Source organism: Plectropomus leopardus, chromosome 17 (assembly GCF_008729295.1).
Source record: "Plectropomus leopardus isolate mb chromosome 17, YSFRI_Pleo_2.0, whole genome shotgun sequence".
Classification (NCBI taxonomy): domain Eukaryota; kingdom Metazoa; phylum Chordata; class Actinopteri; order Perciformes; family Serranidae; genus Plectropomus; species Plectropomus leopardus.
In genome coordinates this window covers 13,308,172-13,335,284 of record NC_056479.1, presented here as the reverse complement: position 1 = coordinate 13,335,284, position 27,113 = coordinate 13,308,172, and the positions used below count along the sequence as shown (strand labels likewise).

The window sequence follows — 27,113 nt, the reverse complement described above, 5'->3', positions numbered from 1 at the left end:
TTCCTGCCCCAGCCTAAGGGTTTCCTATCATATTTGTTCAGGTTTCTCCCCCACTCCCCCCACAAAAGCAATTGAATATACGAAAAACTCAAATATCTCTGTGTGACATCAAAGACAAACCCAATTATTGTTTTAGCTCCGCGTGAGGAGATACATATCAATCAGCCTTCTAGGAATAACTGTATTTACATAAAACATTCTGAGTAGCAGGAGCAATGAAAAGAAGAGGGAAACAAATATTTGTGTAACCATTATTTATTATGATGTAAAAATTGTTGTCGCATAATAACTGGAGTCTGTTGTTCACCTGTTGATAAACAGATTTATTATTTATTTAATGTGGCTTTTGTGTATGTAAATCAGGCCGTGTTGTTGCAGGAGCGCTGTTTTATTTTAATTGACTGATTTTACTACAGTTGGTTTATAATCTGAAAAAGAAAGAGAGATGCGAGTGCAGCTATGAGGCTGAGAGGTTGTGGACAGATGTGACAGTGTAGGAGCAGAGTGTAGGCGGGTGCGTGCACAATATGATACTGGCAACATATGACAAACACATGCATGTACTCTGTGTGTGTGTGTGTGTGTGTGTGTGTGTTGACAGGTAGTGCAATGCAACAAAGTAATAGTACTATGCTACAGTACTTAAGTATTTTTTGGGAATACCTGTGCTTTATTTGAATTTTTATATTTCTGTCAACATTCACTTTTACACGACATTTCCCCATCTTAGCAACCTACTACAAAAAGGGAAGGAAAGGACCGACAGAAAAATGGGACAAAAAGGAATGGGAGGGAAAGACAAACTGGATTTTGTTATCAAAATCCTTGAAGTTGTAAAAAAAAAAAAAAAGTGTAAGAGTAATGTAAGCTCCATTTTTAAGGTGGTGGTGTATGCTACTGAGAACTAAACTTAAAAATTCTCAAAATTCTGACCTCTAGCTTTTTCATTGACAGCATTTACTTGTACTTTTACTTTACTTAAGCACACCTATATTATTTGATACTTAAGTACAGTAGCCTAAACATCAGACACTTTAATACTTTTACTTAAGTAATATTCTAATAGGTGTCATTTTCTGGTGAGAAATGTGTTCTTATAATAATGAATAATAAACTTTATTTTTTTATACAAGGATGCAGCTCAAAGTGTTTCACAATAAAAATGCAACACAAAAGCAAAAACATAGCAAGACTAGATAATCAAAAGACAGTTGGTGATAAACAAAACATAAAAATGCAGGTAAAAATGTACAGACCAGTCTGAATGGTTAAATGAGAGAATTGGTATAGAATAATAATTACAAGAATTACATTAATTGAACTTTTATTCAAGTATGGCTTTCAGGAAGGCTACTTCACCCACCACTGGTCTTCTATATAATTCATCATGTATGCGCAGAGGTTACCACCCTCTACTGGAGCACAAAGTGAATGCATATCACGTTATGCCACAAAAGTAAATAAAAATTTAAAAAAAAACGTCGGCATGCTTATAATTGCTCAAAAGGTAATAACTCTGAGCTCACGCATTTTTGCAGCATGTGAGAAGCTTTTTATTCCTGTTTTGGACAACTTGAACGTAGCGCGGAACTAATGTTCTGTGCTATCGGCGTTCCAATCCGGTGTGTTTTTGTTGTCACACCGGCATTAAAGCTGTTTTCGTGGAGGCAATTTTTGTTGCTGAATTAAGTCTCTTGATTCAGAGATAATATTGGATTAACGGTGTAAATTTCGTGATATCAGGTAGATAAACCATTTACCGTATTCGACTGAGCTTTAGCTGGCACTTTTAAAATAATGCTTCGGTTTTCCTGCACATGCTCTCTGGTTTTGAATTTGTCTAAAGGTACCTTGCAAATTAACACGTGTTTGCACCTGTTACTTTATTTAACTTCAGCAAATTTTGCTTCGTTTCCAACTGCTGGCTCTAAATGCCACATTTAACATGTTCCTCAGGTTGCACAATAACGTTACATTGGAGCTGTGGTTGTTGTCATTTCCGACTACTTCTGAGACGCTTTACCAGCAGTCTGTCCATGAGACGTCAGAAAAAGAAAACGTGAGAAGAAATGACATAGTTTTGCATAAACATAAAGAATTTAATGGTTTATATTTAGCCATGACTATTTTTTTTTTTTTTTTTTTTTTGTATTTGCCAAGGAAAGCAGGATCAAACTTAATGCATTTAGCCAAATCTTCCCATTCCAGGTGTTTGAAGGGATACTAAATACACAAAATGACCATTTGTTAGTCAGTTAGTCATTATCTGTAATTTATGAAGAAAACTTTCCTCACATGCCTCCACAGAAAGCGAAGAATAGAACTGTATTGATTTTTTGATTGACTGGGGACCATATCATAAATACATAAATAGAATAGGTCCTATTTATATATGTTCTAGGACAGGATAGAATAAATAGGAAGGTTTTTAAGCAAAAAAGCAAGAAGTACTGAGCATACGACTGAATAAATGAGGCTTGGATTACACTGCATGAGCTGAGTTTTAAATAGATGTTTTGATGAAGTTGCAATTGTGCTGTTTTTGAAGTTGGTCGTTAGTAAATCAAGTTATTTGCCGTTTACTTTGGAAGCATGCAAGAAAAAAAAAGTTTTTTTCACAAATTCAAGGTTACACAGCTTGACTAAACCTGATATACAAAAGGTCATTTTTGAGTGGAGTGAAGGGCAAAATCATGCATATGTATATATAGGCACTTAACATAGAATAAAATTAAATAGAATAAAATAAAAAATAATAATAACATATGTACAGAGTACAAACAAACAAACAAACAAAATGCCTAAAAGATTAAAAGGAGCAATAAAAAAGAAAAAATGTGGAAATAAGTGTGCAAAAGTGAAGATGGACTTTATGTGATTCAGCCTTGCAACAACAAAGCTGACATCAGGTCCTTAAGAGCATCTCTTTATTCTTTTTTTTAACTGAGATTGAAGACTAAACATAATGAACAGAGTGGATACACTATCCATTCTAAAAATGATGTTTTGTAAAAATGACACTAGAGTCCAATGTCTTAGTTATTTCCTCCCACAGTTGAACTAAAGGTGAACTTTCAGTGACGGATCACTCTGCCCATCACCCTTAATGACTTCCATAATAATATTTGACAGTAGGACTGTAATTCCCCTGAATAATTGGAATTTCTTCTTGTTTTATATTTGCAAAATGTGCATGAAGTCAAACGTTGCACAGTTGTTTCAGCTGATGTGACTGTGCAGACTGGTGTGACTCCTGTTTGAGGGCTCTGCTTGGTCATAACTGTCCTGTCATTGGTGATTACCTCAGGCATGCGGCATATTAAATGCAACCATTCATTTGGATACTGCTCGGCCTGCCTCAAAGTTCACAAGGCTTCATTCTATACTCAAATGGATCAGGTGCTCAGAGTTGGCTGCCTTGTACTTTGGCTTCATTTCCAGCTTCACAGAGCATCCAAACATGGATGGAGTTGCATGTAGACAGAATTGGCGGTTACAGATACCATGTGACAGAGCGGCATCACCGTGCATGTGTCATACTCGCAATTCTGGCTCATGATGTCCTCACCTGTGTTTTGTGGTTGCCAGTTTTGAAATTAGGTGTGTACATCTGTTTCATTGCAGCACAGAAGCTCTCAGTGACAGAAAAAGCAAGTGTCCCCCTCGTGTATGTGTGAAATGATGTCGGGCAGTTTTAGCTAATTGTGGACCCATGACCACCTGAGCTCAGAGCAAGTGATTAACTGACAACCTTTGCCTCCAGTGAGTTTTTAAGTAACTTCCAAACAGTGAACATGTAAATAAAGCTGTGCATCATCATTAAGGATTCAGTCTGAACAAGTGCTGCCCTAACTCACCTCCACTGTCTGTCCACACAGAATAAATAAAGACCCTCTCATCAATGGCCACGCTGTGGTCAAAGATCTCTGCTGTTCTGCCGCATAATGAGGAACAGTTTCCACTGCAGTTCAGCGACAAAGTGGAGTCAAGTGTGGTGGAAATGCTGAAACGGTCCACGCGGCAGCTGTACAGCGACACTACAAGCACCAGCAGAATGCTTAATGCTCAGATCATTTTGGACTATTCATGGGAGAAACTCAACACAGGAACATGGCGCCATGTGGACAAAGAATGGAGACGTGTTTATTCGTATGGATGCCTCTTCAAAGTGGCGGCTCTGTGTCATAAAGATGCTTCAGCAGATGAGGTCCTGCAGGCGGTGAGGACTTGTGACATGGGTTTGCTCATGGGTGCAGCCATCATGGATAACATACTTCAGGTCATTGTTCGGATTCTGCAGGATGAAGTCAGGAAATCCTCTAAAGAAGAAGAAGAAAGTGAACATGCCCAAGTCAAGGTTAGTGGTCTTTATTTAAAACACGCATTATTTTATGTGATGTTGTCACTTTAGTTTTTTGCAAGTTATTAGGTACATCAGAAGCACCATCAAAAGTCTTGAAACGGGGATAATGCTTTGATGTTTCTGTAAGATTTTAGTTTAATACAACTTTAAAATATTGTTTTTCTAGAATTCAAAAGGCCTAAATTTTACCAAAAGCTAAAGTATTTTCTTATCTATCTAATTAAAAAAACAAAAAGGAAGGAACTCATAAGTGATTGTCATTAAATAAATGTTTTCTGCTGGTTTCATTTAGGTGACCACTAACTTAAGGCTGAGTTGTCTTAGCCACGGAGAATGACATAGTTAGGTCGTGCTTCCCTAAGCTTTAGAGAAGCGGTTTTATGTGGCACAGCCACAACCTTGATTCTCAGTGCTTTAAAGCTTGTGACAATCAGTAACCGATCAGGACATTTTAGAATAAGCTTTTCGGAAGTTTAAGGGAAGTATTTCCTTTGTCGCCCTTCATTTTCTGGCACTACATTAAATGTCACTGAAGATCAAGTGCAACAAACGCTCAAATGTCAGATCACTTTGTTTAGATGCCATCAAACTCGAGATGGAGAGTTTAGAGCAAAGTTGGCAGGATTTTCTGGATTACATTGTTATTCACCCAGACTTATCAAATATATTCAATTACCTTACATAATTATGTCTATTTCCACTCCAGAATGGGACTGCAGCCAACAGCTTCTTTAATTTGCCAGTTATTTTCCTAGTTAATCAATTAATTGGTCAGTTAAGTGTAACGAGAAATCACCATGAAGATCCTTGTTTTGCAGTCTTTTTTACAGTCTAAAACTGAATGATATTATAAGACAAAGAAAATACGCCAAACCTTAAAAAGCTGAAAAATCTATGGCCCTTAAGCTTACAAAATTACTTCAGTGATGTTTTTGTTGTTGTTTTTTCCCTTCAAGTTCTTTATTTTAGAACTGAAATAAAGACTTGACTAACCCTTGTTGCTTTGGCATCATTAACAGAGGATAAAGATCGAGTGCCCACGCAATCAAAAAGTTCCTGCAATCAAAGAAGAGTTGTCAGTTCCCAGGATAAAGTGTCCTTCACTGGAGAGCTTCAACACAAACTACCTGCTCCCCCTCAAACCAGTGATTTTAGAGGGAGTCATTGAGCACTGGCCCGCCCTCAACGAACACCCCTGGAGGTTTGTTTTGTTTTAGTGTGTGTTCTTGTTCAATTTAAGAGTGCCATTTTTTGTGTGTAGATGACATCACTGTTAGTCATTTTCCCAGTTATGAAGCCATTTTCATAATGTTGAACTCATTCGGCCTAACTCTCTATTAAAGGTTTGACAGAAAATTATAGATTAGTTTAAATATGTACATTTTCATTTAGAATACCACCCACATTATTAGTAATAGCATATACACCTGTTGGTCCATCATGGTTAAACACTACATTGTTATCAGACTGATTTACACTTGTGATGCTAGCTGAGTGCACTTTACAGAGCTGAGAGGACAGAAAACCTGCAGCACTCTGGCACCGAAGCACCACTGACATGTAGCGCGCAATCAGTTGGTGACCTGGTACTATGATGTATCATGTCAGTCTTAATTGCCCTAAAATGTGTGAAGAACATAAACTGAATTTGGGTTGGTTTACCTGTCACAACACTCCCAATTCCTGACTCTAATGTCTGACACCAGAGTCTGATAGAACTGCCTCTCCTTTTTAAGATTATCCTTCACTGTCCTCCCTCTCTTTGCCGACTCCTGACAGCTGACTATTCACTCTGACATCTGACATACGGCTCCTGGCATCAGCTCTGGTGGTGGAGGAGGACATCCAGAAGTGCACACATGACATGTTTTTGAGCATTGCTAGAATCCCGAATGACCATTGTGTGCTGTTGTATTACAGTACTGTTTAATTCATTCATTTTCTCCCTCCCGCAAAGCATAGAGTACTTGAGGTCTGTTGCTGGCTGTCGTACTGTTCCTGTTGAAGTGGGATCCAGGTACACGGATGAGGAATGGTCACAGACACTGCTTACGGTCAATGAATTCATTGATCGATACATTTTTAATAAAGTAAGTGCATCCTCATCAAGTTTTGCTGCCGTGCTGCATCATTAACATGAGCAAAGAAAAATCTATACGTGATTTCTAATGCAGTATTTTGGTTTTAATTTGCTCCGCGGACCAAAATCACCCAGGACGGAGCAAAAGGTTTGGGCTATCTTGCTCAACACCAGCTTTTTGATCAGGTATTGTATCATCTTTTCTGACTGCATGATTATGGAAATGATTATTAATTTTGTCAGCTTTCCAATTGATTATTCAGCTTTATTTTTTGGCTCCATGAAGAATTGAATTCTCCTCATTTCCAGCTGTAAACCTCACACCACGTTGCTTTGAACAGTATTGACTTTCTAGTCCCAATTTTACCATACAGGTCAATAAATTGTCTTGATTAGACTTTATGAAAAGGGCACCTTGTCAGGCTAAGAGCTGGGTATTTTGGGCTGATTGATAGATCAGAATGAGGCCGAACTCAGATGTTTCAGATTGCATCCTCATCCCTCAGGAATCACCTGTAATCTCCTAGACGTATGTTAAATATTATGTATCTAGAAACTGATTTTTTTTCCCACACAAAATGCAAAAATAAGACAAGACATTAAATCATTACATCATAAATAATTTATAACATCAACAAAATTAAATAAAACAAAAGCAAGAGACAGCAGCAGCTATCTTGCATTAATAGTGTCACCACATTAGCACATCTTCAAAGTAAACCAGTAAAGCCCATAAACTAGGCACATAGTAATATATGCAATTGCAACTGATTTCTTTGTTTAATAATTGCTATACTTATTTTCTTTTTAAACCTTACCCTACTGGTAACCTGGGTAAAGTATCGTGGTAGTTTATTCCAGGCTGACAGAGCTCTGTACATTACAGTTTTCTTTAAAGCATCGGTCTTAGGTTATGGTAATGGGAAGCTTCCCGTGCAGGCATGTCTGGTGTCACGATGCTGTCTATCAGAAGTGTGTGTTAGCTGTGAATATGGGTGTGTAGGTTTTCTTAAGGCACAGATATTTCTTATGGACTGGATCAGGCTGCATGCCAGTCTGTCATCCACTCTCATCCATGACAGCCTGGCAGCCCCAGGCTGGGGTACCTTTTAAAGTTTTTAAAGTGCCTTTTTAAGTTGTTTGTGCCTCACCTAAGCCACAATTAAAAACACAAGTTCCTTCTCAGTGCCTGACCCATTTTGCAGCACCCATTCCCCTCTCATATATAACGAAAAGTCCATATCCCTACCCACCGCGGGAGTCTGGCAACTAGAAGCACGCACAATGTGCCTAATCCAGTTACAGTCCGACGAAGGTGTTTACATGACAGGGCAAATCGACTTCTAATCACATTATCTAGATGTGTTAGTCTGACTTTGAAAAATTCGATGTAGTATAATTTAGCACAGTCTCAGGAACAACAGGAATAGCGTGTATGCAGAGGTGTTTTTAAACAGTAAGGTTTTAGTGAAAATGCATGTGTTTGGAAAGTACGGAGTATACTGCAGATGGATACCTGAGTGTTGGATCATACTGCATGAGTTGTGTGTGTTTGTGAACAGATTTTTTTTATGGAGTTTTTCTGTTGTTAAGTATGGACCCCCATGACCCCTATAAGAATTTTGTCCATTTTAGGATTCTTTATTCACTGTGAAGCCATGCAAAAAATAAAACTAAATAATTTTAAAAAAGTTTTCAAAGTTCTCTTCCTGGATTCAGTGTTACATGGATGAGTAATAACAATACAAATGCTTGTCTGGGAGGTGAAGTAGTCCTGTAAATACCCACCTGATGTGATTTTGTTTGTTTGATGTTACCTTAGATACCAGAACTGAAGGAAGACATCCGCCTTCCTGATTATTGCTGCCTGGGCGAAGGAGATGAAGATGACATTACTGTGAACGCATGGTTTGGGCCCAGAGGTACAGTGTCTCCTCTTCACCAAGACCCTCAGCAGAACTTCCTGGCTCAGGTGACGATATCAAGGCTATTTTATGAATCTAGTTAGTGTCAAAGACCTGTCACATGATCGCAGTTTGTTTACCTCGTGGGATTTTTCCCCCTGTATATACATCAGGTTGTGGGAAGCAAATACATTCGCCTATATTCCCCCGAGGACACAGACAAGCTGTACCCTCATCAATCACAACTCCTTCACAATACCAGTCAGGTACGATTGACAGTCCTCAGAGATAGTACATGTGGAGCCTGCAAATATATGCAGCATTTCCAATTTCTGACTCCTTCCACACAGGTGGAGGTGGAGAATCCAGACACAGAGCGCTTCCCGGAGTTTGCCAAGGCTCCCTATCTGGAATGTGTGTTGCAGCCGGGAGACTTGCTGTTCATACCTGTTCGACACTGGCATTATGTCCGTTCCTTAGAGCTCAGCTTCTCTGTCAGCTTCTGGTGGTCATGACTGCAGATCCATAATAAAGAGTTATTTTTGTAGAGTAAAATTTAAGCTTAGCTTGGTTTTCTGATTCTGCGTAAGGAAATCAGCTTGGAGTTTTTAACTAACCCAAGGCTAATTCTCATAAATCTTAGGACAAACGCTGATCACACAAACCCTTGATCCATGAACAATGAACACACACTGCTGAATGATTAGTTTAATTGTGCTGCTGATTATTGCAACAACATCTATTGTGTGCAAAGCTATGCTAGAAAAAAAAACAAAGCAAATGAGCAGTTAAAACTGTTTGTGCTCATTTCATCCTGCATATAATTATGGAGGGTTGTTAGTCATCTAATTTGATAGGATATGTTTCTCTTTTCAAATTGGCATATTTAATTGTGTTCTCAACCTTATTCCTACAACTATCCTCAGATGTGTGATTTCCATAATTCATGGAAATGAGGCAAGTCTTCAAATTTAATAACCGAGTGAGCTACAGGTACAACGTTGTGGTAATAAACATGGTTCTCTGGTTAAACTGACAGTCGGAGGCAATCAAGCAGGTCACAGATGAAAATTAATAAATGAAATGAATTAATCCCCTGGGAACAGACAGACTTTGAAATTAAAACTGTCTCACTGGTTAAGTACGCTGACAGTACAAATCTTGTCGAGCTCCAAAAACACAACACCTGACTACAAAGACAGCAGCACTTCATCTCACATTTCAGACGTCTGACAAGCCCCAGTCATGTATCCCGTAGGTCCATTTCAATCGAACCCTCTAATTAGAACCATGAAGTATGTGAGGATGTGACACAATTAACTACATCAGCACTGATGTACACATTTGATCTGCTTTTCGACCAAATTCGCAGCTCAAGCAGTGTTCTGGGAAATCAAGGCTATGCAAGGCAGAATACTTGTGAGAAGAAATGTGAAGAGATGTTTGGGAACATAATAATCCAAGAAAATGTAATCAAATAACATTTTTTTTCTGATTTTGAAAAAAAAGGAGAATTTTGAGTATGAACAAAGAAAGTACAAACTATGATAATGTGACTAAAACAAGCATGCAGTTTGCTACAAATGTAAAACATAAATTAGGTTTAAAGGAATACTTAACCACCCATATGATAATTTGTGTATCATTTACTTTTCTCATGTTTCCTTTGAATTCAGGATTTTTTTTTGTATTTTATATTGTGTAATAACAGACTATGTAAAGATGAGCGCAGCAACATATAAATAGACAAAAACGACAGACAAACAACAAAATAAAAACTATTGAGAAAACAATAACACAAAACAGATAAACTATAAAAAAAAAAAAAAAAGAAGTACGACACAGGCTCAAACTATGCAGGAAATGGCAAAAACAGGTCCAGCAAATACTGTGATTACGAGTTTATGTGTGTGTGAGATCGGGATGATGAGTGTTCTTCTCGCAAGCCTCTGTGGTGAATGATGAATCCAAAAAGGGCGAACATTCTTGATGAATATAACTAAAGGAGTGCCGCACTTAACTAAAGCAAAACTATATTGAACATCCGTTTACAAATTCTCACACAACCCCTGCTGTATAATCCAAGTCTCGTTTATCCAGTGGTATGTTCAGTGCTTCCAGTACTTCCCAAACATATGGTCACTCTTCGGTCAGTCTTCATTTTGATGAATAATAAAATAAACTTAATGAGCCACAGTGGATTTTACATGAATAGGTTTATTGACAACACAAATGAGATCCGAGAAACTCATGGTACCAGAAACTTAGAATAACAGACTAATGATTCAGCCTGATAAAGTGTATGTCACACATCGTACAGCTGTGTCTGGCACTGAGTCTGAAAATCTACAAGGTCTTGATTTTACAGTATTTTAACCTTTGGACACTTTGGAGCCTCCTCAAATGCCTGCATGCAGACAGTGAAGGATTTTGGAAGTACCTAAACTATGAGCTTAGATGGATCATACATTCATACAATTACTATTGTCATACATAGTGACTTTCAAATACTGTCATACTGTAAGTGTTTCCACAACATAATTAAAACACTTCTGCATAGACAGCAAAAGTGCACTACTTGTCCCTGCCTGAGACTGTATGTGTGGAATTGTTTTACGTTTTTGCGAAAATGCATGTTTGGGAAGTATTGAGTGGGGGTGAGCAAGTACGCCATTATCTGTACCTGTTCAAACAAAATAATCTGTATCTGCATCCATAATCAAGGGTGCAGGGTTAAAATTCAAGTAAGTAAACCTGGAGTGGGTTTGACCTAAGCGGAACTTGTTGTTTTAAGCCTGAAATTGATATTGGTTGATTATAAGTTGCTTCATTTATTATTAAAGAACTATTTTCAGAACAGTCCTAGAGCTTTGCTTTAGACAACTTTTGATCTTAAGTGTAAGAGACTGAGCACAGTTACCGAAATGAGTATTTTCCTTCATTGTGATGATGGATATTGACACATTTTATGCAGACGATTCTCTTGTACTCATAAAATGACATCATCCACAATAGAAACTTGTTTCATCTGAGCATTTGGTTCAGTACTGAGCATATCACTTAATAAATGAGACTTGGATCATATTGCACAGGTTGCATGAAAGTTTGTAAACTGAGATTTTGATATGGTTTTGCTTTTGATAAATGTGGCCTCCCTGTGACTTAAATTCATCAACAATTTTATCCGTTTTTTAAACATTTTTATTCATTGTGGAGGCATGCAAATTAAAGAGTTTTCTTTACGCATTCAACATAACATGGAATGAATAACTGATATGCCAATGATCATTTGGTGGAGCAAGGTATTGCTTTAAATTGTCTAACTTGACTAGGAGTTGCTTTGTGATTGAAAATGGAATCACTGTTTTCTCTAAGTGTTTGTAAATATGATAAATATGTGCTCATAAATGCATTTTAATTATAGATTTACTTATCACAGCAGCTCCTATGACAGTGCTTGTTATGATTTTCAACTGAGAAACATTGCGGATTACTTAATAGCTGATGCGTTTAACATGCCCTTGTTCAGGTAATAGGCTTATCCAAAACTAGTTACCTTCCTTCAGAGGCCGTCTCCCTAAACTAATAATATGAACCCTGCCAGAGTTTAATTCTGAGAGTAAACTCTGTGTTCTTCACTTAGCCCATCAGTGCTTCGTTGTTGTCAAGTTTGTGGCACAATTGACTTAAGATCACACAAAACTGCTTACTCTCAGTGTAATGTAATCAATACTCAATTACCAGTGAAGTAATGTGGGACCTCTGCGCCTATAACCCTTCCTCTTCCACCTCTCCTCCTGCTCGTCTTTTGATTAATGGCCTCATGGATTTTCAAATAAATCTGGCAAATCAGGATTAAAAGCAGTAGATTTATCTTGTTTTGTGGTACAATAAACTGGATGTACATTAACTATGTTGTGGTGGGTAAACCCCCAAACCACTTAAATCCGAAACACAGGTTGAAGTAAAATGGAACGGTTTCAGGTGTTTCCCTTCTGAATGAAAATTTAAATTGTTTTGCAACTTAGTTCAGTGGTGAAACATTCAAGTGTGGGCCCCCAATTTGTCGAGGCAACTTTATCAGTAAACAAAACCTATATGTAAATATTTCTCTGCATTAATATTAATTTACAGATCAAAACAAGGCAACTGAAAACAGTTGTTTTCAGTTGCCTTGACTATGTTCTACTTTGGAACTATGTGTTTAATACCAAATACTACATAATACAGATTCAATTAAATCACCGAAAATGCAAAAAGCATAAAACTTTATTCATAACGGATTCACAAAATCTGGGGTAAAACACTAACAACATGCAAAATTTACAAAAAAAAAAGATTAAGATTGATTGTCAGGAATCAATTAGTTAAGGTTTTTCTGAAACATGGCAGGAAAAAATGTTGCATTATTTTCTCTCATTTATGTTTATCAAACTGTCAATCATGATGACAAACTATAAACAGCTTCAAGAGTAACAGTTTTAGATACATAAAATATTTTCAACAACATGACACAGTCTTTAATAACAAACCTGAGCTGGAAGCAATGCAAATAAGCATGAGATAAGGTGAGTGGTTATTTTTCTTTATATGTTACAGTCATACCAACAGTGCAGCAGTGCAGTGAAGAAATTATATTAATAATTAACATTGATACTGTTTAGTTTGAATAAGAACAGAACGTGTTCAAGGTACAATCCAGGCTAATCTATAACCATATTATGCTATTCAAATCTTTTCTTAAGGCAACTGGACTTCAGTAGTGGATACAATTGAAACTATTTTGAGTGTCAATGTTATCCAAATGCATATGACCTTCAGTGCATTTTCAAGAAAAATAGATCTTAAAGGGAAACTTCACCTATTTCAAAATTAATGTTATTACCATAGTCTAGGACAGTCCAAAAACATAAGTAGCCTTACACAAACAACTCTATCCTGAATCCAAAAACGAGAGTGGTAAAAAATCAATTTGTGATGTCACAGGGTTTTTTAGATGACACTGCAAGCACCCAGGAGAATGCTCTGAGTATATGGGTATGTTTTATGTTTCAGAGTTGGAACACTACAAAGAAACTCATTCAGATATTTGAAAAAAAAAAAGAAAAACATTATGTGGGTCCACAAAATCAGGCTCCCATCCATTGTCTATGGAGCAGCTCCAGACCTTATACCCTACAACATCACAAGGTTGAGACTTTTTCTCTGGTTTCTGGCTTTGAGAGAGACTAGCTCAACTTGCCAAGGCCATGTAAATGAAATATTGGAATTATTAATCTAGGTGGTGTTCCCCTTTAAAATAAACCCTCGTAAAATAATAGATACAGGATTGTTTTTTTTTTTTTTCTCAGGTGGTCATAGATTCTCTCTCAAAACAATCAAGTCTCCTTTCTAATATTCTTGTAAATCCACAGAGATGTTCTGCATCCTCTCCACCACGAAGAAGCACAGCGTTCCAGTGAAGCCCAGGATGACCATCAGCAGGAGCTGCCACTTCAACAGGAGGTAACCGCTGTAGAAGAATGCCACCGCTGCAAAAACAGACTGACAGAGGATAAGAGATTTTTAATAGATCAAATCTGCTAGCAACAGTTCAGCTGATAAAAGCCACGGTCGTCGATTTAAAAGTTCATAGGTTAGTGGACAAGTTTCATGACGGAACTTTGTTTCGTACAGTTCATTTGATTTATGCATAAGAAGAAAAGAACTATCAACAAATGGCAACTTCTTTTATTAGACCCATGTAGCCACATGCTTATTGTTATTTAACAACTCTTTTTTCTTACATATTACATAGTACATACATGTAAATTACTGTTATGTTCAAAATAGTTTTAATAGTATAGTATATAAATAGTATATAATAGTAGTAATAGTTTAATATTTTAAAGCAACTGAAATCACATTTAGTCATCCCTCTTTGTAGTCAAAAATAGTATCAATATGTTGTTTTTTTTTAACAAATAGGTAGTAGGTTATATATATATATATATATATTATATATATATATATTTATATACACACACACACACACACATATTATACATTATATGTATATGTATATATGTGTGTGTATGTATATATATTTATATATATTAAAAAATAAGTTTCTGGTTTATAAAACATTCAATCGGCTTTACTGAAATAAGGTTTTCATGCATCGAGACTGATCATTTTTCTGTCAAATAAAAGCAGAACTACAGGGCCAAAAAATATAAAATATAAATTTTCTCCCTATTGGTTTCTAATTATCTAAGAGAACTCAGGGGCAAGGGATTTTCAGAGCAAATATGTATGCTTTAACAGAAAAAAAATGCAATTTAATTTGAGTTGAACTTAAAATACCACAATTTCTAGGGCTTATTTCTTGTTTTAGAGACCAATTTTGCAGCAAAGACAAAGGGAAGATTAAGAGGCGCATGTGGGTCTTGTTCCTTTCCTTTTTAATAGGCCTGCAGGTGAATTCATTTCATACTTGACAAGAAAACATTTTAACCCGGCTTTGCTCGGCTCTGCTAACAATGCCTGGGAATTGGCAACTCGGGATTACCTGGATGAATTTAAAGATGGCAAAGGCAGGCGTGCTTTGTTCAGCATAAACACAGCCTAATATGCTGTAGAGCTGTGTGTTGAAACAACTGTCACCAAGTCCAAGTAAGAAGCTGCACAGCAGGGCAATGGATATACTAAGAGAGAAAAAATAGATTATTAAAAAAACAGGACTGTGACATGTTCACTCTTCTGTACTGTTAAATTGTAAGAATAATTACCTACCTTGGAGTTAGATACGGTTTACTTTGGGTGGTGGTATTAAAGACGACAGGGGCATCATCAGGCATGTTGAGAAAGATCAAATAGACAGCAACGAAATGGACAAACCATTCCCAAAAACACCACAGACGTCCGTCTGAAGCGATTGTTCTTAAACAACAATCCAAATAAGCCTCCACCTGATGAGAAACAACATATTTATAAATCCAGTGGCCTCCAGTGACTTCAAAACACCTGAACGAGATACAACGGAGGAATATTAACTTACCCACAATTTCTCCTATGCCTACCACAATCCCAGAGATCCCAATCAAGCCTTTAGCTGCTTCTCCAAAGTGTGTAGTTGCTCCAATACATGTCCCATACACTCACTGTAGAAAGATAGCTCCAGGCCTGCAGAAAAGGAGGGAACACTGTAGCTGCGAGCCTTCTCTGGACGTTTAGATACGTATTATATTAATACATTCTCCATGTGACTTACCACTGTACGCCATGCAGGGACTCAGAAGCAGTATAGTTTTAGTCTTAAGGAGTTGCAGGATGGTTTCTATACAGGAGGACACACAATGTAGGGATTTGAATTGCAAATAAATATATTCATAAAACTTAAATACCTTTTTAATACCTTTTCTAATTTAAAAAAAATGCAGACATTGCCCCAAACAATTCAAGTTCAATGTCGATAAAAGACGGCAAAATATTCTGTCTCAACGAGCCAAAAAGCCACATCTAAATATAAATGCAGGTGGAGGAACACCCAACAGAGAATTTCACCCAGGCGGTTCAGATTTTAAACAGAAGAAATCCCACTAGTTTTGTTTATATATGCCTGGATGCCCTCTCTTGACATGAATCAGTGTGCATCTTCGATAAACCCTGATACCTTTGAGGCAGGTGTACACAAGTCTACATGCACACAAGATACACCAAAGACAAAGAGTAATCTCATCATCCAAACAACTTCAGGCTGCACCGAAGGCAGGTGCAAGTGCAGCACAGTTTCCTGTTGACAAAAACGATATAATCTGAAACAGGTAGTTACTGCATACTCTCTTGTAATGCTAAGAGATTTTTATATCCATATGAAAGGAATTTTCACTTGAAGAAAAACACAACTGCCTGCTAGTTTCAGACCAAAAGAGAGAGTGTGGAGGACTAAAGGTTATTGGGAGCACAAAAAGAAAATAATATTTCTGTTATGTCTTATAGTGCATTTCCTATCATTTATATTGAATATGAAAAATCTCAGATTATAAAGATTTACACAGTAAAGTAAAAAGAGTATAACATCTATTGCATTTACAGTTTTAGCCATGCTCGCAGCTGAAATACTGTATCTCAACAATAGTCTTTATACAAACATTCTTGCCTGGGTCCAGACCTGATTCCACAAAGTCTGAATTTAATGACTCACCTGGCATTGTGCAAGGAAACAGCACTTTCTCAGTCAAACTAAAAAGCTTCCAATGAACGCCACTGGGAGACTTGATTAGCCAATCAGCACCACAGACTGGACTAATGCTGTTATCAAGCTGTCTTCAAGCCATGCCGGAACCAGTAAGGAGTAATAACAACAGTCTGCTATAGGCTAGATAGATGCTACTATTGAGGCTGTCCTTAGTCTTTGTCTTGTCAGTATCGCCACACATAACGAAACGGAGTGCAACGAGTTGGCATTTATTGCTCATATAAGGCAAAAGACATTCATGGTCCCCCAAGGAAGAATCCTACTGACTTTGGTGATCTTAAACTTTTTGTTTAGTGTCACCTGCAGGTAAAAGTCTTCATTTATCCAGTGAAATGTTTACTCATCCATACTGTCTCAAATCCATACTACATGCTCTTCTAAACAGTAGTTGTTTATGTATAAAAAACTAACTGTCATAGTTTATCATTTCAGCAGGTAGTAGCCTATTTAAGAAAATCGTCATACTTCCCATTTTATACTAAAAGGAGACAATACAATCAAAAATACAGATAGATATAAAAATTCTCTGTTATCTGTTATTTGAAACGAAGTTTTAGTTTACCAGGACCTTTCTGGTGTTGTCTCCAAGTCTAGAGTACCCACAGTTTCCACACAATTCACATTTTTTCCCTGTAAGCAGCTCCTCAGTGTCCTCTGTGTATTGCATCATGGGAGGATAGTGTGTATCAACAGCACAGTAAAAAATCGATTTGGTTTACTATGTGTACTGTTTGGTAGGAGTAAACTTCAATTTGTCATTTTTCCAGGATGATACATTCTTCCTGCTTAATATGAGTATGTAGTATGGATTTGGGGCACACTCTGTTAATCTTGTTACAACATTAGGTGTGTTGAGTATATATATATATACACACTAGGTATATACATAATTAAATAATAAAACTTACTGAAATCCGATTTGGCATCCTGCATGGCAGTGTTTGCTCTGTGCTTATACCTAAACAACATACAGTAAATGAATTTTAGCTCTGACAAAGTTGAAATGAATAAGGAGAAATAAATAGCACACACAAATGATGATAAAACTTCCTCCAAGTGACAAACAGGTGAAACTGATTTACAAATCAAAGACACTTTGGCTGCATGAACATCACGAGGATTTCTGAAAATTCCAACACACTACAAAAAAAAAGTGTTTTTCTCAATAAATGATGGCTCCCTATAGGATTCTTTGTTTTGCTGTTGGAATCATGCACACACTCAAACTCCGCCAATAAGCAAGGATCAAATAGCTGGAGATAATCATAACAGCTTCTAAACACAAACTGCTGCCGCAAGACAGACACAGACAGACATAGAGAACACATTTTGTTTAAAATTAGCACACTAACTAAATTTCTACTAATTTCAGTCTCATCGTGTTTTTCTCAAAGCTGATTTTCTCAGTCTTAACATATACAAACTACACATACCCTCACATCTGGGCTTGTTTTGGGCATGTTCTTTTTCTGTGACTTACACCTGTCTTTGATGCCAGCTATGTTTTTCATATTTTTGTCTATCTAGTGATTTTGAGTTAAACTTTGTCCAGATTCAAGCCATAAAAGCTGAAATAATGTTAAGGGCTGTGCCTGGAGAATTTGGGGTCTTTAACCGAGTCACTCTCAAAGAGAAACTCTCCATCCCAGCTGCCCCAAATCTGCCTGATTGCACTCTACTTGTATAAAGTGCGATGATTAGGCTTGACGTCAAAATTGCAATGATCTGTAGAAAAACGGTCGGTCATTTTTGTGAAGGAGAAGAGTGATTTACAGCCCCTGCAGAACTGTAGTGCTAAGTCATCTTGGAAAACCCTTGCAAAAATTCAATGTGGGTAATTTGAGGAAAAATATGTTTTAGGTGGTTTACTTTATAGCTTATAAATGGATAACTAATTTCAACATATTTACTCCACTATATCTGTATATGTTGTATAAATTACAGCCTACCATTCACTTTTTATTCATCACTTGAGGTTCGTACCCTCTTTGTCCTTTTCCGGCAGTGGTTCAGACATTTTTATACATTCTGAGTGATTTTGACTGCAGTGAAAAAGGTGTAATTATCTAAAGGATATTCATTTACATCATACGAGTTGAGAGCAGCGACTGCCCTTCCTCTTCAGAGAGCATCTCCTCTTCATGATGACTCTTTCTCAACACCAGAAAGCTGAGTGTGCCGACTACGGAGGTGACCAACAGGGACAGAAAAATGTTTTTCCTGCTGCTGTCTGAAAGAGGAAGATTAAAATAAACCGCTTAATTAAAACACACAAGATATATTAACAACATTAAGCTAGGAGCATATTCAGAATAACCAGTAGCTCATATAATCCTCTTGGTATTCTGCTTTCATCATCATGCTGCATTTTGCTATTATAGTCACAACAGTACTCATTCAGGTTTAACCTTACCTGATATCTCTGTTTTTCCATTCCAGTCAAAATAAATGTAAAGATTGCCAAACACCATGCTGTAAAAAAGATAAAATGGGAAAATCAAGTGAGTTAATGACAGAGGTCAATCATATCATATCATATTACATGATCTTCATCAGCAGACAGAATGTGCTCCATGTCATGAAATTGCTGATAGTCAGATTTCCAATTAATTTGAGAACTTTAAAGAAGTATTTTACTGCTGGAACGATGTTCTTTTCATTAAACCAGGCAGTCAATAGTCAATGCAGCAGGAAGACACAAATGCTTTTGAAATTGGTGCTACACGACCAGCGAAAACAGAGAAAAAGGACTTTGGCATTCACTTTTGCTCAAGAGGAAAACAACCTACAACTACCAGAATGCACTGCGCCACAGTTTTGACACAGCAAACAATAAGGTGGTCGGGTGGACACAAATGACCTTGAATTACAGTTAAATGGTGAGTTTAAATATGTTTCTGAAAAAATTTAGGGTGAGAAATAGGCAACGCAAGAACAGAATCTGGGTCGATATTTGATCGTCAGTGCTTAGTTTTACCGTTTGATCTCAGTATTTTCGGCGTCTGTTTTTACAAAACAGGAAACAGTATGGTGTGTACTTCCTGTTCACAAATTCTCTCATAGCAGTCATACGGTGCACCGAAATGTGTCTTTCAAGACATTTTAACAAGAAATAGGCGACGCAGAGACAGAATCTTGGTTCATATTTAATGAAAGCTGCTTAGATTTACCATTTGATCTCAGTATTTTCAGCCTCCGTTTTTTCAATTCAGAAGGCAGTATGGGACCCACTTCCTGTTCACAAATTCTAGTATAACAGCCAAACAATGTACTGAAATATGTTTCTGGGGACATTTTAGGTGAGAAATAGGCAATATTGTAACATAATCTTTGTTTATATTTTAATCAGCACTGCCTAGTTTTACCATTTGGTCAGAGTTTGGTCAGCTTTTGAGGGGGGGGGGGGGGGGGGGGGGGGGGCAACACTCTCTCAATTCAGTTCTTTACTCTGTGTCTACGAAAATGTGGAAGTGCAATCTATAGTTTGAGCAACAGCCCAAGAGCCCGCAAAAATCTGCCAAATAACAAGATTTGAGGTGAGATGAACAGGGAGATCTGGGTGCTGGTGAGATGGAGGGAAGTTTACATAGTTCCTTTACACATATTACCCACATTGTTATGATAAAAAATATATATATATAAAATCAGTAAAGTATGCCTTTAACAATGCAGATTTTCTAATATGATTGAAAGTCCAGACGAGCTGCTACCTTAAAACTTGAGGACAAAGATACAAAGTACAAAGTACATTTTGTTCCCCACAAATGATGCACTCACCATTTGGACAAATCAGGGACAAGATAAATCTTCTCTCAAAAGTTTGTCATAATCAGAGCAAATTGTGCAGCAAGTTTTATGTCAATCAAATCTCTGGTGTAGGACTCTGCAGCTTTCACAGCTTAAAATGTTGACTTTTTAATTAAAATGATTCCATTAGGACAATCAGTGTTATTATTTTTTTTTTAATCACTGGCATTACACTGCTATCTCAAATGTCACCTGATAAATCAGGTCTGGCAGACAGAAAAGCAAGCAAGAAGGACTGGACTTTTTTTTTTTGGATCAAACACTGACTTTCTAAAAACAATAATCTGCATTTCTGCCTTTGAGGATGCTTCTTTCATTTTTATTTTAGGCTGTGTATTTGCCTTCCATGGTGAACAGGGCAGTCCTATAAAATGCTGTGATCTATTTCCGTCTTTAATTACATATCACCTAAACTGAAAAATGTAGATGAGCAATTAGTCCGTCCCAAAGCCTCAGCGAGGGATAACAGGGGTTATTCATAAAAGATAACAGTAACTGCATTCTGTGTGTACGTGTGTGTACGTGTGTGTGTGTGTGTGTGTGTGTGTGTGTGTGTGTGTGTGTGTGTGTGTGTGTCTGCAGGCTGTGAAGAACTGATTCATAAGTTTACTGTGGCAGGGATCACCACTGCAGAGTCAGATTAGCATTGCCCTATTGTGAGCTTTGGAGCAGGTGACAGCCAATGTAATTATTATACTAATTCAATTTGCATATTTTAACAAATACAAATTAGTTGTCCAAGCTAGCGTGCAGGAGCAGTGGGATGAATACAAGAGATGAAAAGGCCAAAACTCTCACCTGCAGAACTCTGTTTTAACAGGCTGTTTTTATTTATTTTATTTTTTTGCATAAAAAAAACTAATGACTCTGACAGATATGACAAATTGTAACATGATTTATTAAATATATTCTAAAATAAAGCATACAGTAATATCCTGTCAGGCTAAAAATACAGACCTGACAGTATTTTGGCTGCTGGAGTGTAACTATATCTTTGATCAACTGGAATAGCTGCATCAAACAAACAGACATGGTGATGTGTTTTAAGCACTGAATGCAATGAGGAGAGATAATATAATGCAGGCCACTTTAATAGCAACCTCGGGTTGGTTTAGGAAACAAATTAGAAGGAGGATTTTTAGACTCTCAAATAAAAATGAATATTTAATGAACTCAAGGATATAGTAGCTACTTTTCAGAGAATAATCCAAGTATTAAAATGCAATGTGGTTTAAAGGAGCAATGTGTAAGATAAAGGAGATTTAGTGGCGTCTCGTGGTGAGGATTGCATCAGCTGAAACTTCTTGCATTTAGAAATTCTCCACTGTTCAGGAGGTTTTCACTGGGAGCTGAATTTATCTCTAGATGTCACTTTCTCTCCAAAACGAACACACCCAGTGATTAAAACCAGTAAAAACACTGAATAAAGCAGTTTCACGTCACAAAACAGTGTTTCTCTAATGGGCTGCGAGCTCTGCTCAAGTGTGCTCACCTGTTTTCCCTGATAACCTAAAATCAAGACATTCAGGATGTTGTTATCTGGACCAAAAATTATCCACAAAGGTCTCTTACCCGTTGATTAAAACTATTAAAAACACTGAATAAAGCGGTTTCACCTTAAAAAAACATCTGTGTTTTTCCAACACTGCTCATCCCGAAAAAGGGGCTAACTATGGTGGCTGCTAAAAAAACGCAAGTGGTCTTGTCTAAAAACAGTCTTTGCTTAACCCGTTGTAGGTGACTGTAAAAACGTGGCGGTGCAACATGAACAAGAACTTGCTCCCTGTGATATCAGTTTTTCTTAAGAACAGAAACACAACAGTTCTTAATTTTGGGTGATTATACACTGTAATTGTCAAATCCATTCCTGTATCAAAGAAATCTGAGACACCTAACTGTCTTAACAGACATTTGTTGCCAAATTTAAATAAACTGAAATTAAAAATAGGGTACTTCTTTAGGAACAAATCGTGTTTTTTATTTAACGCCAGGAAACAGTTTGTTGCTGCTACTTAACCTCTTCTTGATTATGGTGACATTGTTTACAGGGATGCCTCTGCCAGCTCTCTTCAGATGTTGGACACTGTCTATCACAGAGCACTAAGATCCATAACTTGCTGTGAACCCCTCACTCACTATTGCACTTTATACTCCCTGGTCAACTGGTAATCATTATCCATATGTAGACTTTTGCATTGGTATAACTTAATTTACAAATCCATCCTTGGAATACTGCCAACATATTTATTCTCCTACATGTCACGCAATCAGTGTATATTATATTATATTATATTATTGCCAATATATCCCTCTAAATCCTACACACTGGAGTTTTAAATTAAGTAATGTGTAGAGGTAATGGCACAGGTTTGCATCTTTCTACCACTGAATGGCTTGAAAGACTTCAGTGTGTCAGTATGTCTACCTGCACTGTAGTAGAGCCCAGAACATCCCTGTGTTCCTGTTGATGGTGGAAGCCTCCGAGTTCTCCACCAGAAAGTGTCCTTGAGCGGTCCAGAGCACTGTAGAAAAATGAGGAAAAGAGGTCATTTGAGGGGGGTTGGGGGGAATTAACCAGTCAATTAATTGCCCACACAAAGTGAAAAATTATCTTTCTGTGTTGCTAAGTAATGCGTCGAACCGCACAGTAGCCCTGGGACAAGATGAAAATTCATCACACTGCAATGATTTGAAGCCACATTAAAAAAACAGCCTCAAATCGTTTTTCTTCATTTTTCTAGTAAAGGCTCTGTAAAGGGCTACACTCTCTGTGTTTTCTTTGACATCTTTGAACAAGCTCAAAGTGCTGCGCACTATTTACAGAGACGACTCCTAACCCATTTAAGGCCTAATTTAGGATCTATTGTTTATACACATCAGCACATCCCAGTCATGATAATCCCTGTATGCATGATTAAACACTATTTGGATTTTAACACAAAAACTGAGCTTGAATGGACTGCAAGAACCAACGGGAACCAAGTTACCAGTTTTTATGTGTGATTTTCTTGTAAATGGGATGTGATTTATTGTGTGCCAAATTTTTAAAAAGTAAAACAGTGTATTCTGATTTAAAAAAAACAAACTGTATGCTCGAGCTGAAATGATTAGTAAATTCATGTTTTAACGACTAACTAATTGCTTTCAAAATTTTCCAAGCAAAAATGCCAAACATTTCCCACTTTCAGCTTCTACAATGTGACATTTTGATGCTTTTCTTTTTCATATCTAGTTGTCTTCAGGGTTTGGAGTTAACGTGACAGTTGTAGATATCACCTATAGCTCTAGGCAATTACAATAATAAGCTTTCTAAATATTTTCTGGCAATTTATACACAAAATGATTTATCAAGAAAATATTAACCAGTAATAAATAATAATCAGAAACACAGTTCCAAAATTAAAATAAAGCTGTCTTAGATGACTATAATTTGCTCCAGTTTTTCTTTTTTAAACTTTACAAATCACCATCTTAGCTAACATTTTCAAAACAGTAGTAGCTTCAACATTATTGTAACTAGAGCTGGAACAATCAATAGATTAGTTGTCAACTATATAGTTAATCTACTAATTTAATAATCGATTAATCCGTTTGAGTTTTTTTTTTTTTCTTCCAGAATCGGGCTTTATTGCCAAGTACAAACAAGGACTTGACTGTTTTGGCGCAAAACAATTAACATAGAGAAAGAATAAAACAAGTAACTTTAAACAGAATAATATATATATAATATATGATAAAAGATATAGTAGAATATAAAGAACACAAAATGTGTGTACAAAAGGTGTAATGGAGACAAAGAAATCAAAGTCAAAGTTCTCTGATATCAGCTTCTTAACTGTGAATATTTTTTTTCGTCTCTTCACCACTCTGACAATCATCTGAATATCTTTGGGTTGTGGCAAAACAAGACACTTGCAATTTTCTCACATTTTACTTCCCAAACAACTAATCAATAACTCTGAAAAGTAATAATGAGATTAACCGACAAAGAACATAATCATCAGGTGCAGCCCCAATAGTATCCCAATACAAATAATTTTATATCTGGTAGAGGAACTTACTGGCTGCTCCGATGCCGATCAGTACAGAGGTCAAGTAAAAGGACCATGTTGAAGGGAAGATAAACACAGCAATGTACCCACTAAACAGAAAGCGTGTAGAACAGCAATGAGCAACATGTTTCATCATCTTTGTTACCATCCTCTATGTAATTACCATGGCAATGTTTACCTATAAAGTATGCCACTCAAGAACATAGTCATTTTTGGTCCAATTACTGCAACGACTGTTGGTGCAAGTAAATTGGAGAATGAAAAGACCCCATAGATGATTCCAAGACTGTAAAACAGAGACAAATACAAGTATTATTCCACTTTGTTTATTAAGATGAACATGTTGACTTCATCCTGAGTTGAGGATGTCAGGATGCATGACCTACCTGTGGTACCCACTCCCAGAGAAAGTATCATTCTGCAGGCTTTTCACCACAGTTTGCTGAGAATAAAATGAAACCACTGGGTTAGACCAGACAAAAAGAGTCATAAGTATGTCCTCAAGTCACTCATTCAGTTTGATTTTATTTCACAGACCATTGAAGAAAATTAGGAACACGAGGTGCGCCTGACATACAACCCTGATTGGCCTGTTTCCTAAATTAGATATCTGCAGCTGGATTTCTAATTTATTTATTAATGTACATTCACATATAAGCCCCCTACTTATCACAATATACTGCGTGCTCGGGTGTAGTGGTTGTCTTTAAAATGTTTGTAGACTTTTTCATTCAGACTTTTAAGTTGCACTCTTTGGTGTCTTTAGGCTATTTCAAAGTACTGTTGCAGGAATGTTGTACAACATCATCTATATGCCAATGCCAGGGTGTATTTTAGCTGGTCTTTCGGTTTTTCGGATTTTATGGATCACATAGCCAAGTAATGTACTTTTTCAGTATTCTTTCATAGAAACTTCATCTTGTGTTCTTGGGAATTGTTTGGGATAAAGTATGCAAATGCAAAAAAATGAACATTAAAAACATAATAATATAGGCCCAGTGTTTTATATTTCCTTTGCACATAACAGTGACAGAAGTTAGTAGCAGCATGATTTATCTTACAGTTTGAAATAACTTCCACATGGTGACAGGAAATCTGTTTTATACATTCAAATAAATAAATAAATAATAAATAGCCTAAACAAATTAGTGCAGTATCTGCAGGCTGTCCGAAATTTTTAAAAAAAAGACAAACAAATGTGGAATAGGACCACAGTGGGCTGTACAAAGCGGTTTATATTTGTAAAAACTAAGTAATTGAGCTGAACTTACTTCAATGTTCCCACAGGTGGTGAAGGCGGTGAAAATAAACAAAAAACCCAGTCCCAAAATCACAACGTTGAAGGTCCTTATGTCTGCCATGGTGTTTTGTTTTGTTTTTTTGTTGATGTTGTTTTTTTACTCGTCCTAACAATACATTTTTAACTTATTGCCGCCGGTAATGTTTGTTTTCCTATCGACTCATTTGGACTATAATTTTAGAAAAGACTCCCACGCGGATTTATAAACTATTCGGACAAATCCATTTGAACAAAGTCGCGCCACTAAAGCTGACCGTCCTAACTGTTTAGTTACAGTTTAATGCGCAAACAGCAGGAATAGGGACAGAGGACTAACGGAGAGTGTGCGGACAGTAACACTGTGGCTCTGTTATGAGGGCACTTCCCTTCTATCATGCTAAGTACGCATGACAACTTGTGACTTTAATTACAAGCAAGTTTTTGCGGTCTTCCTTGTTCTTTGACTGCTCCGTCATGTTTTTCCCTCAGTCGCTCCTGCCTCTTCTTCTTCTTCTTGCGTAATTTGCTGTCATTTACACTCATTTAGCTTTTGCTGCCTTCCAGAGGTAACCAGGAGGAATATTCTCCCATGAAAATCCCCTGAGATAATGAAGGCTTGTGAGCTTTTAGTGGAGGGAAACTCAACTTGTTTCCCAGGGGGCAATTTTTGCGAAATGACAGGAGGTCAAGGGGGGCATTTAATTAACAAACATCAATAATATTTATCTTATAAAAATGAGCGGCAGCAAAGACAAGTCACAAGTCAGGTGTACCCAGAGGCGTTTCTATACTGTAAAATCTGATAAGCTGATTTACTTTTAAAATATCGAAGAAACTGTTTGCCTAGAAAAATGTAAGTAGCCTAAATATAGGCCTTACTATTTATCCTAATAGGTCTACATAATAACTTAATATCTGATTGCTATTTAGTTATATTTACTTACTTTTGTGAAGTTGTTGCAACTTAAAAAGTGACTAATGTAATTAAATCATTCTTTCTAAGTTTTAGAAACTTCAGTAAACCACGTAGCTATAGTGTGCTACAGATCTGTTTTCTGCTGGTTGCATAATAGTCATATCTGTATATTTGTTTAACATGTTAAGAAAACAGAACTGATAGATCTCCTAACTTTATCACTGGCAAAATCCTCTTTGTCATTAACAAGTTACGTCAAATTGATTTAGTTTACTGAAGTTAACACTTGGAAAGAACACCGTAATTTCACTTGTTGTTTTAAGATGCAAACACTTCACAAAACTAATAGGCTACAGCTAAATTTCAAAACACTTTGATATATAGTAAACACAAGTTAAACATAAATTCTATTCTAAATTATACGTAAATGATTTATAGTTACATTTATATTCTTTTTTTCAAGGCAATCGGTT

General features: G+C 36.8%; 2 protein-coding genes across 5 annotated transcripts; one reads left to right on the top strand and one right to left on the bottom strand.

Moving 5' to 3' along the window:
* The first annotated feature begins 1,646 nt into the window (after positions 1-1,646).
* Positions 1,647-9,164, top strand: kdm8 (lysine (K)-specific demethylase 8). Of its 4 annotated transcripts, XM_042505270.1 has the most exons (9): positions 1,647-1,743; positions 3,625-3,762; positions 3,879-4,357; positions 5,383-5,564; positions 6,321-6,453; positions 6,579-6,629; positions 8,266-8,415; positions 8,521-8,613; positions 8,698-9,163. In XM_042505270.1, exons 3-9 carry the CDS (start codon positions 3,902-3,904, stop codon positions 8,860-8,862), a joined length of 1,230 nt encoding a protein of 409 aa, XP_042361204.1. In that variant the 5' UTR covers positions 1,647-1,743; positions 3,625-3,762; positions 3,879-3,901; the 3' UTR covers positions 8,863-9,163. The 4 variants fall into 4 exon arrangements, with proteins under 4 accessions (XP_042361204.1, XP_042361207.1, XP_042361205.1 ...); XM_042505273.1 differs by lacking the exon at positions 6,579-6,629 and having other exon boundaries at positions 8,698-9,164; XM_042505271.1 differs by lacking the exon at positions 3,625-3,762.
* A 3,434-nt stretch (positions 9,165-12,598) lies between these two features.
* Positions 12,599-26,215, bottom strand: LOC121956990 (UNC93-like protein MFSD11). The gene is given in 15 exon segments (XM_042505449.1): positions 12,599-13,891; positions 14,898-15,033; positions 15,122-15,222; positions 15,224-15,297; positions 15,387-15,488; positions 15,491-15,511; positions 15,600-15,665; positions 17,495-17,544; positions 18,672-18,816; positions 19,000-19,058; positions 22,819-22,915; positions 24,455-24,534; positions 24,624-24,731; positions 24,832-24,887; positions 25,717-26,215. Coding segments are annotated over 15 exon segments (1,338 nt in total). The 5' UTR covers positions 25,807-26,215; the 3' UTR covers positions 12,599-13,738.
* Between the last annotated feature and the right edge of the window lie 898 nt (positions 26,216-27,113).